A 13,668-nucleotide genomic window follows, 5' to 3' on the forward strand; every position below is an offset into this window, starting at 1 on the left:
AAGGAATGGACCGGTAAGTTGGCCACCAAGATCATGCGATTTGACGCCTTTAGACTATTTTTTGTGGGGCTACGTCAAGTCTAAAGTCTACACAAATAAGCCAGCAACTATTCCAGCTTTGGAAGACAACATTTCCGAAGAAATTCGGGCTATTCCGGCCGAAATGCTCGAAAAAGTTACCCAAAATTGGGTAACATTTAAATGAAATTATCTTCAAAAAGTAAATGTCATGGACCAATCTAACGTTTCAAATAAAGAATCGATGAGATTTTGCAAATTGTATGCGTTTTTTTTTTTTAAGTTCTCAAGCTCTTAAAAAATCACCGTTTATATAGAGCGGTTTTTTTTAAATTTATTTTCATATATAAAATTTCCCAATTTTATTCTAAAAATATTTTTGGCATGCAGTTGTTTTGCGATTGTAAATATACGCTCTACATTTGAATTTCGTAAAAAAATGTTGAACCGTTTTGATAACTTCCCATCCCGTTGTAGATTTGTCTTGCTTAAAAGTTTGTCTATATGTACTCGTATCAATGTTTACCAAATTTGCGTACTATTTTTTGTAGATTTCATTTTTTATGAAAAAAACCGACTGTTGGATTTTTATATAAAAATTACTGAATATCGAAAACAATATTTTCTGTGAACTAAAATAAGTTTGAAGCCAATATTATTAATTTTTGAGAAGCTATTTGAGTCGAAAGTAAATTTTTACCAAGTTTAAGCATTGTTTTTTTTTTAGAGTTTTATTTTTTCTATTGTTTCGAATGTTGAAAAAAATATTTTTTAGAAAATAAAATTAGTTTGAAGCCAATATTTCAAATTTTTGAAAAGATATTTGAATCGAAAATCAATTTTTACCAACTTTTATAATTTTTTTTTAGGTTTTTAATTTTTTGTACACAAACTGTCAGTTCGATTTTTTTCAAAATTTTACCGAATGTTTACAACAATATTTCTTCAAAGATAAAAGTAGTTTTAAGCCAATATCTACATTTTTTGAAAAGATATTTGAGTCGAAAATCAATTTTTACCAACTTTTATACAATTTTTTTTTAGGTTTTTATTTTTTGTAAAAAAAACTGTCAATTCGATTTTTCTCAAAATGTGTCCCAATGTTGAAAACAATATTTCTTATAAGAAAAAATTAGTTAGAAGCTATTATCTTTCGGTTTTTAATTTTTTGTAAGAAAACTGTCAATTCGATTTATTTCTAAATTTTACTGAATATTGACAACAAAATTTGTTGAAAGATATAAGTAAATTAAAGCCAATATCTCAAAGTTTTGAAAAGATATTTCAGTCGAAAATCAATTTTTACCAACTTTTATTAATTTTTTTTTAGGTTTTTATTTTTTGTAAAAAACTGTCAATTCGATTTTTCTCAGCATTTTTCAGAATGTTGAAAACAATATTTCTTATAAGATAAAATAATATTGAAGCCTAAATTTCAAGTTTTTGAAAAGATATTTTAATCGATATTCAATTTTTACCAACTTTTTGTAATGCTTTCTTTAGAAGGAAGGAGAAGATATAACGACGAACTGTAGCAGAATTAAAGTCCAACGGCTTAGATGGCTAGGTCATGCAGAGCGGATGGACATCAACGCTCCAGCCCGGAAGGTCTTCGAATCCAATCCCGAGGGACGGCGCAGTAGAGAAAGACCGCGACTCAGGTGGCCCTCCCAGGTGGGAGAGGACCTCAACTAACTTGGGGTGCGAAACTGGAGACAGCTAACTAGGGACCGAGCTGGCTGGAGACGCTTGTTGGTTGAGACCCAGGTCTGCCCCGGACTGTAGCGCCACCTTAACCCTAGAAAGATAACCATACTTCACAGACCATAAGTGATACACATGATTTATACGTCGATTTGACGTAGGTTATCTTTCTAGGGTTAAGTAAGTTTTTTCAGATTTTTATTTTTTATAAAAAAAAACTCAATTCGATTTTTCTCAAAATTTTATCAGATGTCAAAAACATTATTCTTCGTTGCATAAAATTATTTGGGAGATGAAATCATATTTTGGTCGTAAAATTTTGGAGGTGACAAATTTTTGTTTCAGTTTTTTTGATTTATAAAAAAAACCGTTAAATGGAATTTTTCAGAAAAATATACTTGTTTGGTATCACGTTACAGTTTATTATATAAAATTTTATTCAAGTCTCTGGTTCATAAGATAATTAGGGTTAACCAAAATTTTCACCTTTTTTTCAAACTGCTATGGTAAAAAAACAACCTACGCAATTTCCTTGGGACCCCTTTTTGCATCTTTCTGCCTTATTATCTGTATAACAAAATTTATTTAAAATCGATATCTCTGCTGGTTCTTGAGCTTCAAAATTTTCAATTTGACAAATCAGACCCATTACAATAACTTCCTATGGGAAGTTAATAGACACAAAAATATCTGTTAAAATTGATGTTCGTTTCTCGATTTCTATTGAATAAAAGAAAAAATTAACTTCAAATTAATTTCATTCATTCAATTTATATTTGTTTATATAAGAAATGAAAACTTTTAAAAAATGGTACTAAAATTGGTAAAAATTGGTTTACGACTAAAAATCTCGTTAACAAAAAGAAGATTTTGAAATCAAACTATTTCATCATATCCAAAATATTGTTGGTTATTTTGAATTTTTTTAGAATAATTTAACTATGTAATAGCTTTTTCAAGCAAGAGAAATCAACGGACGGGATGGGAACTTATCAGTGTGGGTCGCATCCCAGCCTCTTTTCTGTATTTTTTTGGCCACTAAATAGAAAACAAGTGTCTTTGAGCTTTGAATCAAATCAGTTGTTACTAAAATGTATGAATAATTAGAAAATAAAATCTTATAAAAATCAATAAATTCCCAAAAGCAATCAAGTTTGTCAAAACTAAAACAAAAAAAACTGAGAAGAAATGTCAAAATCAACCATTTTTGCAGGAACTTTGAAATTTAATTAAAAATTTCCTTACCCTTAAGTTGTGATACTTATTACTTTTAGTCATAAACCTATCAAGTAAAATTATCCACGTGTTAAATTTCATACGTACTTAGAGGAATTAGCAAATTTTATGAACTTCCTTTCGTCTCACAATTATTTCCGAAATTTAGTTTTGTATACACTTTTAACTAGGTTTGACTGTATTTCTGTTTTCTTTTTACATTTACATAACTACTTCCTTATCTTTCCATCAATAAATCAATACCAATTTATATAAAGTGGCATCACTTAATTTTATTTTCGTACAATCCAAATACAGAACACGTTCCCGTTATAAACTACTCTATAGAAAATAGAAGAGAGGAGTTAACAGGAGGCAGCAGGCAGCAGGCAGCAAACAGCCAGGTATATAAAAGATAACCTGTGCAATTACACGACCAAATACACAGTGATGACAAAAAAACACCAAAATCAAAATCAAAACCAAATTCAAAATGCCCACCCACCTATCATCATTTCCATTCCAACATCAAAAAGCAATCAAATTTATTATTATTTTGTTAACTTGAATGAGTAGGCGCACGTGATATCCTATTTATGAATAAATTAGCAAATAATCCGCTTTCACAATCAACGGTTACATCATCATCAATCAAAATGTTTATTGAAGAGGTTCATGGTTGTCTTCCTAACTCTGGCCAACAAAATAAAAACATCTTTAAATTCAATAAAAAAATAACATAGGTAGGTACACACCTTTAACTTTGAATACAGTAAAATGTAAACTACCTGAGAAAAAGGCAAAAATAAAAAGTAAAATTGTACAAAATACCGGGACACGTTTATCACATTCTCATTAAATATACCTAAGCACCCCTTCTACCCTATAGACAAATGTATGTATGTACATTATGTACCTTCCAATAATTGTTGGGAATTTCGATCCCAAGAGACAAGACATCTTGAGTCAATTTCACATGAGAACATGCAAACATTTTACATAAAATGATGCCATTATGTTGGAAACGGGATCCCAATCAGCTAAGCTAAGCTATCAGAAGAGCATACCAAAACCTCTTATACCTACATAGAATTGGAAACAACAACAAAATCAAGAACTCATTTAGAAAACATGAGGAACGCTAGCAACCAGCCATAGCAACAACAACAACGACTAAGCCAAACCACACTCAACTTCTAGCAGCTAGTCAAGGTTAAACTGATAATAATATTACATATGTACATATTGAACTTATGTTCTACATTTAGGTTTGGCTCAACGCCTAACGCCTGAGACTGCGAACACTGACTCTTCTATACATAACGTCATAACTAAATGATGGAGCAAATAATTGCAGAAGCAGAACATCACATGGTCAACACCGTTAGAAAATAGAAGTACTTCATCATCACTCTACTATAGGAATACAAGGTACCAAACTAACCACATCCCATCCCATATCCCAAAGTGAGCTGCACCTGTAATTTAAATATAGAATTTTATTAGGATTCTCATCACATCACCACTCACCAGAAACTCCACTTTGATAGAAAATTCGCCTTCACCACCGGATTTGGGGGTTTCACAATTTTTCTTTTCGTCCGATTCATCTTGAATAATTTTTATTAGGTACTTTTTATTTCTTTTCTAATTTTTGATGCACTTTTTAACGTTAAAAATCTGCAGCAGCTAGACAAAGAACACTTAATCGACAAAGAAAGAGTAAAGCACTGTGAAGATTATGAAGATGTAAAATGGGCAGCACTCGATTAAAAAATTGTCGTAGATTGAGAAAACAAAAAACAAATTAAAATGTAAAATGCACCTTTAATAAATTCGAGATTTTTATTTTACATTTATTGCAAAAAACGCCTTAAACTTTAACTTAACAAAAATAACGATTTGTTTCTCTTATTTTGTTTTTGTTTTTTTTAGAGTTATTCTAAAATGAGGTTACTGACTGCCTTATGTACAACATTTATAAACCATAAAAGGAAACACGAATATGACAAAGGTAGACGTCGTCGTCGTCGTTGTGGTTGTCGGCAAGCGGAGACGGCGGCGGCGTCGACGGACAGAGGGGTAGACCGCCGCGTAGAGATTGATGAGGTTTTATTTTGTTTTACAGATAAATCGATGCCAGACTACAACACTGTGACGTCACGAAATTTCTATTTTAACTAAAAATGCAAAATTCGTAGGTATTTTGGTATTTTTCACCGATTTGGATAATTTATTAAAATTAACCGTTAGATTGTAAGTCAGACTCACAGAGTCCTTCTCAAAAAGACGGTAGATATGATTTTGCCAAAAAATACCGTAAATTTGACAATCACAGTGTCTTTTTCTTCGGTAACGACCGACGACAGAATTAAAAAACAAAAAAGTAAGAAATGTGCTGCCGTTGCTCCCAGCAGTCGGCAGAAAACTAAAAGAATCGTTGAAGAGTTCTTTGTGCATTACCCTATTGGATATTTGTTAAGAGAACTGATTACAGTGTCGATCAAAAGTAAATGCCCGTTTTGAAAATGTTCTTTTTTTAATAGTAGGAAATTAAAAATTACCAACTTATTCTTATGATAATCGTGATTTATGCTACGTTTACACTAGCCTGATGCAATAAAGCGCAATTTTAATGGCTGAAACACAAACACGCTTTAGCTTCGTCTGCGTTACGTTGGGCTCATTTCTAATCAAAAATACTCCATTTACCAAGAGCAGAATCTTTCGTACGTTTTTACTCTCAAAAACCTGTTTGATTACATTTTTGTATTTGTAATTTTGACAATTAGTCCATGAGTAGATGTGGAGTAGATGTGGTGCACGCTGCTCTATCAAGGTCGGAAAAGATCTTACCGATGCATTTGATGTCAAAAAAGGCTTTAGACAAGGCGATGCACTGCCATGCGACTTCTTCAACATCGTTCTGGAAAGAATTGTGCAAAACTCAACCGTCAACACTAGAGGCACAATCTTCCAAAGATCCATCCAATTACTCGGATACGCAGATGATATTGACATAATTGGAAGATCAAAGCGTGATGTCAGTGGAGCGTTTTTGAGCATTGCGACGGAAGCGAAGAAGATGGGTTTAGTGGTCAATGAGGGCAAGACCAAGTATATGCTGTCATCAAAAAAGGACACTGAACGACGACGTCTTGGACAAAACGTCACCATGGACAGCTATAACTTTGAGGTAGTTAAGGACTTTGTCTACCTAGGCACCGCTATTAATGCAGACAACGACACCAGCGCTGAAATCAAACGAAGAATAACTCTTGCAAATCGCTGCTTCTTTGGACTTAGAAGGCAATTGAGAAGTAAAGTCCTCTCTCGAGCATGTAAAATCACCATCTATAAGACACTCATCATCCCGGTTCTCATTTATGGCGCTGAGGCCTGGACCCTGTCAAAGAAAGATGAGAGCGTCTTAGGATGCTTCGAGAGAAAAATTCTTCGGGTGATTTTTGGTCCCGTACGCATAGATGGAGAATGGAGGAGAAGATATAACGACGAGCTGTACGGGCTGTACAGCGACACTGACCTAGTTAGCAGAATCAAAGTCCAACGGCTTAGATGGCTAGGTCATGTAGAGCGGATGGACATCAACGCTCCAGCCCGGAAGGTCTTCGAATGCAATCCCGAGGGAAGGCGCAGTAGAGGAAGACCGCGACTCAGGTGGTGCACCCAGGTGGGAGAGGACCTCAACCAACTTGGCGTGCGAAACTGGAGACAGCTAGCTAGGGACCGAGCTGGCTGGAGACGCTTCTTGGTTGAGGCCCAGGTCCGCCCCGGACTGTAGCGCCACCTTAAGTAAGTAAGTAAGTAAGTAGATGTGGAAACAAACAAATAAAACGATGCCGTGGGTTAGCGTAGTGCCACTTTGCTAAGCAAAAACATAATGGGTAGGTTAATAAGTTTTTTTGTCAGATTTTTCTTTTTTCACTTTAACTTTTGTTTTGCAGTCATTTTGTTGATAGCGAACCAATGTACATTTTTGTCTTGAAAAAAACATGTTCATCATCAGTTTAATATAATTTATTCACTCATTTACAGCAATCACAACGAAATTCTTTAAATTTCATAATTAACTTCGGATTATTGTATCAAATATGCGTTCGAAAAACCATCAAGTTAAGGGTGCGAGCGCAATTTATTGAATTCAAAATTTATTTTGCAAGTAATTAAAATCTGTATCAATTTAATTAATCAAAGTATATTTATAGTTTGTTTTTATGATTTAAGCTTGCAACTGTTTTTCAATTTCATTTTGATTAAAAATACCTTATCCATAAAAGTCTTGATTGATGGAAGCATACATGTATTTGCTATCAAAAAAACTTATGCTTCAAAGATACACCAATATTTAAAAATAATAATCAGAACGATTATAGCGAACTTGTTGAATAAATGCAGAGCAAATAAAATGCAGATTTTGACGTTTATCACCGTTCTGAATTCATGCACAACTCATTCAATAGATCATGTAATCGACATGAATGTTTATTGTTGACGTACAGAACGTTCTTTTAGTGAATTCCTACAGTTTTAACGCAAATACAAAAAATATAATGTTCAAAATGTTTAGTTACTAAAGTTTAAGTTTACTCATCATTGTTTGAAGGGTATGTTTAGTAAAAATGCTGCTAATAATGAAAACAAATTAATGAGTTTTACGTTTATGTTTTTGTTTTTCTTAATATAATAAATACTACCGTAGATTCCTTTTTATAAATGCAGAACATAGAAGAAAATATACACAAACAATAGTTTTCAGATATAAAGCAGAGCTTAGCTTATAAAAAAATATTTTTAAGAAAGCCAATAATATTTAAAGTATGTTCATTTAAGAAATGTCCGCTTCGGCTAACCTTCATCAACTTTAAAGAAAAAAATGTAGCATTAATTGCAGACAATTATTAGTTTTCCCATATTGGAATAAAAAAAGTTTCTTAAATCTATTTATTGCACTCATTTAGTTGGTATTGTGTGTAACCAAATTGCCTATTTCTATTCTTTAAAGATGCTTTACACAATGCAACTTATTTTAAAACATGTTTCCCTCAAATTTGTATTCCAAAATCTAACTACAAAGAAAATTCTAACTCTACCAAAGTCCCTCAAAAAGAAATTTTCAGGAATATTTCTGCAACAAACAAAGATAAAATTTGGTCTTGCAATTACCGAACTGGTTAAATGAGGAATCTGAACTAGGTAAAGTTGGAAATAAAACTTTACAAGTATGCTTCTCGTAGCAGATGCAGCTACCTATTGTTTCCAACTGAACTTCTAACTTCGCATAAAAAATGCTATAAGCTGTAAACTACAGCTGGAAAAATGTTTTGTTTTATTGTTTTACAAGGTATTCAGTTACACCTTTGTCTATTTCCAATTAAAGTTAACAAGTTGCAGCTCATATTGCGTACGCAAATAATTTAAATAAACAAAAAAAAACAGCACTAATAAATCTTTAAATATGTATTTGGTCAATTTTATTTTATTTAAATACATTTACAACATTTATTTGGATTGAAATTAAAAAGTTATACAAATCTTCCAATTTAAGACCATTTCAGCACTTCAGATTCTTTTGGTTCATTGTTTCTTTTTTGAACGAAGGCCAAAATGAAGCATTTAGATGTGCCTGAGGACTAAAATGAAGCTTTTTGATGGGCCGGAACACTAATTTTGCGAATGTGTTTCGTTTTTGCATCATTTCACGCACACTTTCTCACATTTAGTGTGCAGTTAGCTTGTAGGCAAACCGAAATGTCAGTTTAAGATTAATTTTTAAAATGGCACTTCTGTCATGGCACTTCTGTCATTATTTTTTGTCAAAATAAAAAAAAATGAGTTCGAAAAAAATAATTTGAAACTACATCTTCCGTTTGGAGTCACATTACGTTATTTCCTTACGATTGTCAAATGAAACGTGAGGTTGAAGCTTAATTATGATAGTATGCATTGAATTCATATAGCTGAACTCGTAAACGTCAGCCAAAGCCGAAGCTGAAGTATGTTTGTGTTTCAGTCATAAAATATTTTATAGAATATTAAATCCTCTGGCGCAAAATTTTAAACAACCTGTTGTTAAGGATTTAACAACTTACGAGTTAGCAATTTAATAAATACACTTCGTGTCACATGAATAGGGACAATTTTGTTTAGTTCTTGTTTGGGGATATTTCTTAAACCCTTAGATTTTTTGGAATAAAAACAAAGAGCTACTTCAAATTCAATTTTTTTCATTATTATACTCAAGGCAGAAGCTAGTTTAAATGATAGTAACCTACTGTTGCTCGGGTGATGAAGATGGCAAACTGTATACGACACCAATAACTGAAGGAAAAAACCACCATAGAATGCTGCACGCAAAAGCCAACGTCTTAATTTTGCAACAAGTCACAGAAGGTGGATTCGAGCTTGGCGTACAATAATTATTTTTTTCGATGAAAAAAAAAATAATTTGGACGGATCTGATGGATATAGCTGCTATTTCCATGATTTAAAAAAAGAATAGCAATCTATCTTTAAAAACGGCACGGCAAAGGAGGCAGTGTAATGGTATGGGGAGCAGTCCCCTATTACGGGGCTGTGGAGATGGATTTTCAAAGCTCTAAAAAGGTGGAAGTCACTTAAAAATCAATTCTGAAATAAGATTTTCCCCTGTTCCTCTTCTAAATTATTTGGTGGACAACGATGGACTTTTCAACAAGATAATGCACCAATACATACCGCCGGGACATCAAAAGCCTAGATTCAGGAGCAAAATGTGAACTTATTACCGTGGCCCGCATATTTTCCTGACCTGAACATGATGGAAAACGTCTGGGTATAGCTTTCAAGAAAAGTTTGCAAAAGAAGACGGCAATACCAAATAAGCGAAGAGATTGCTGAAGCCATGAAACGGTTCTGGCCCAAATTTCGCTCAATTATCTGACAACACTCTATGAATCCATATACCACAGAGTACTTGTAGTAATTCAGAAATCAGAATGCAGCACACATTACTAAAATTTATTTTAATCCACTCAAATTTTGTCCCTATTCATGTGAACTTACTTTTTATGACCTTCTCCGGAAAAAAAACCATCATAAAACTTGTATGATCAACTTGCTCCAAACTTGACATAAAACGCTCCTGGGTCCAAATTTCGCTCAATTAACTGACACCACTCTATGAATCCATACACCACAGGTTTATTGAAGTAATTCAGGATGTAGCACACATAACTACAATTTATTTTAATCCACTCAAATTTTGTCCTTATTCATGTGACACAAAAAACAGGTACTTTTTATGACCTTCTTCGGAAAAACCATCATAAAACTTGTATGATCAACTTGCTCCTCCTCATTCATTCCACATTCGGGTTTTTTCGGTTTTTCTAAAATACCTAGGAGTTTAAGAAATATCGAAAAATAAAAAACGAAACAAAGCTTGTCATTATTTATGAGACTCGAAGTGCATGTATGTTCCGCAGTAACGGAATCCAAATTTGTAAACCTTTCCTTTAATTTTGCTAGTTAGAAAATTGCTTATTGCCTTTTCTTTAAAAAAAAATCGAGTATCCAAACATGTCAAATAAGTGACATTCCGTGAAAATAAACAAAGCAAATACTCTTAAACGGACCTATTAATTGGAATTCTTATACTGTGTTGACTGAACTATTCGAACCAATTTTAGTTATTTTTTTAAATTGAAATGAAAGAGACAAAAGAGACTGTTGACATTTCTGTCAACTATAACAAATGGAAACATCCGACCACCAATTAAATGTTGCAAAATTGGTATTATTGAATAGAGTGCGTTCACGTAACACTGCTTCGTCCTTGAAAAGAATTAATTATGTTGCGGTGAAGACTTTCAGTCTTGATGCACAGTTGAAATTTTACTGGATCTCTCCTTTTGTATTCGATAACCAACCTTACTTAGAACGTCAATGATATTGTATGGGCCTTCCCAATCTCGGTGCAATTTTAGACTCCTTCATTTAATACACATTTCTGTACGTTTAGGAATGTAGGGCCAAACTTTATCTCTTTGGACGAAACGAATTACTTGAGAAGATAGGTCGTAGCGATCTCTATTTGCCTTCTGGTAAAATTGTAGACGCTGTGTAGTGGCTTCCTTAAGCCAAATTGAAGGAATACTTTGAAACAGGTTCGTCAGGAAAACCGCCGGTAACCAATTCCAATGGTAGACGAAGTTCCCTACCAATCGTTAGCATTGGTGGTGTATCTTTTGCGTTGCTGTGGGATAATGTTGTTTACGCGAGAAGAAGGAGCGGCTGATGTTCATCCCAGTCCCTTTTATTATGGTCCACATTATTTTGCGTAATATTTAAAAATTGTTCGCTGCCAAAATCAAAAAACTTCTACAGAGGTCTTGTCCTAGTTTATCAAGACCGAATCGTTTCATCGCTTCTTCGAACTCAGCTGTTTCGAAGTTTCACCCTTAGATTTAGAAAATTAATACAAAAAAGTAGACATTTCGTGATTTAAACTTTATCAAGTTTTTTTTTTTAAAAAAGGAATTTGTTAAGATCGTTTAAAATTAGGTTAATCATCTTTTAAGCTGATTAAATTATTATTACAAATAAAATGGATACTTCCATTTTTAGTAATTTGCTAAGTCCATATGACTTGCATTGTTGACTGACATTTCAACTAGTGGTCTGTTCTTTTTATTGTTAATTGTCCATCAATTGTTGTTATGTATTAAAATTGTTCAAGTGTCACCAGTTTTTCTTCATGTTCTTGGACCTCATTTGACCAAAAGATTTATTATTGAATTTCTAATTAACCCAAATCAATACAGAAATGGAGAAAATAACACATTGCTTGTTTGACAATTGGCTTCTAGTGTTAAATTTGACGAAACTTGTTACTTATCTAGAGAGATGACAAATGTTGAAATGTCAAAATAAGTTGCATCATTGTGAGAGCAGCTATCTAGCAAGATTGTTATTGACGTGTCTTATGCCCGATTTAAGAATGCAACGTTCTGCAGATAGTTGTTTAGTTGGTCATGGGCCTTATTAATACAAAATGGTTAAGGACACGTTTTGGGCATAGCCAGGTTTAATTTTAACAGTGAGTTGATTTGCATGTACACTTATAACTAAAAAAAAAGCGTACACAAAAATTGAACCATTCACAATTTTTTTTTCACGGGTACTGCCTCTTGCGAGGAATTGGCAAATCATTCAAGTGTTATTCTTGTCATTAAAAGTGCTTTCTCAAATTAGCCCTTCGGATTCGGCTCAAAACTGTTGTAACATCTCTAACAACATTACTCGCACACTGAAATGGTTGAGAGTTGTAAGTCACTAAGCTTTAGTGTATGGACTGCTGCGCCATCTAATTCAGTATAACAGCATAATTTTGGGTTTAATTTTGGAATTTTTTGATTCCTCTTGTGAATTATACCCAGAACGTGAACTACATTAAAAAAAGTGGTATACATGTTGGCTTTTATTTGATGTCTCATAATTTGTGTTCGCTCCCTTTTGATAGGTGAAGAGTGTGTGATAAAATTTGAAATGTCAAAATGAAAAAGTGATAAATAAACACCATCAAATGTACCAGAAATAATAATGTTTTGGTCATTGTGACAGTAGTAAGGTGCAAGATGATGTTTAATTGGATCTGTCGTTCGTTAAACGTCTTCGTTGTAAGCGTCTTTTTTTAAAACAACAAATCAGATATCAGAGAGAAACAAGGGATACAAGTATTATTTGGACATTTCCAAGAAAATGCAAAGTATTTGAATTTTTTTGTAAAGTAATAGTTACAGAACTTTTGCTTTCTCAGATAATATATGTGTCGTATTATTAAACTCACCAAATAATGAATGTCACAATGAAGTGTGAATTAGTTTATAAAACAAACATTTGATATTTTTCCGCAACAAAATCCATCATGATTTACGATACGAACTATGCACAAGATTTAGGGCGAGCTTCCATTATCGAAGTACGCTTATAATTGACATTCTTAATATGGGCTGCCGATATTCAACTTCACGTTCGTGTCATCTATTATTTAACACTACTTCCCTTTCTGTAGGTTTAGCGGAAATATTAAGAAACTTTTGAAATTGATTTTTATATTTTGTTTACTAAGTTTCTTTAACATAAAAAAGTTTTTTTTAAGCAAAGAAACAACAGATGGCGTTTGAAATTAATTATAATTTTTGCGAGAAACCTACAAGAGGAAAAGCAAAGCATAGCTAAATTTTAAGGAGGATAGATATGTTTAGAAAATATCAGTAATTATTAATTTGTTTTCATTCTTTCCATTTTGAAGCTAATGAAATACGAACTGATAAAACATCGTTCGTTCGAAGATTATAGTCTACTATGCGTAGATCTTTGCGTGCAACAGATGGCGCTATATTAGTCAACACTTTGCTTACAAAAACAAACCTTTATCTTAATTAAGTATTAAAATTAGTTTTAAAAACGGCCGATTTTATGGTAAGCAACGTTTGCAACCAAAATGAGAATTAAGATTTAGATCTGCTTTTTAAATACTTGCTATGATAGTTTTCAGGTTTTATTCCGAAAGGTAATCGCACTGCAGTTGATACGCTGCCGCCTTAAGTTGCTTCTTCAAAACACGCATTGGCTTGGGAGGGATGACACAATTTTCTATGACAAAAACGCGATTAATCTTTCTTCGCTGTCGACAGCGTTTGTTATGATGTTGCGTTTTCGCGTTAGTTT

At 33.0% G+C, this 13,668-nt stretch overlaps 1 protein-coding gene across 1 annotated transcript in view; it reads right to left on the bottom strand.

Moving 5' to 3' along the window:
• Nucleotides 1–5,371, bottom strand: part of LOC129954235 (probable multidrug resistance-associated protein lethal(2)03659) — a 43,045-nt gene extending 37,674 nt beyond the window's left edge. The window contains exon 1 of the mRNA XM_056068010.1: nucleotides 4,468–5,371. Coding sequence (XP_055923985.1) covers nucleotides 4,468–4,547 — 80 coding nt within the window. The 5' untranslated portion in view covers nucleotides 4,548–5,371. The remainder of the gene's footprint in view (nucleotides 1–4,467) is intronic.
• Nucleotides 5,372–13,668: the final 8,297 nt, after the last annotated feature.

Source organism: Eupeodes corollae, chromosome 1, assembly GCF_945859685.1.
Source record: "Eupeodes corollae chromosome 1, idEupCoro1.1, whole genome shotgun sequence".
NCBI lineage: Eukaryota > Metazoa > Arthropoda > Insecta > Diptera > Syrphidae > Eupeodes > Eupeodes corollae.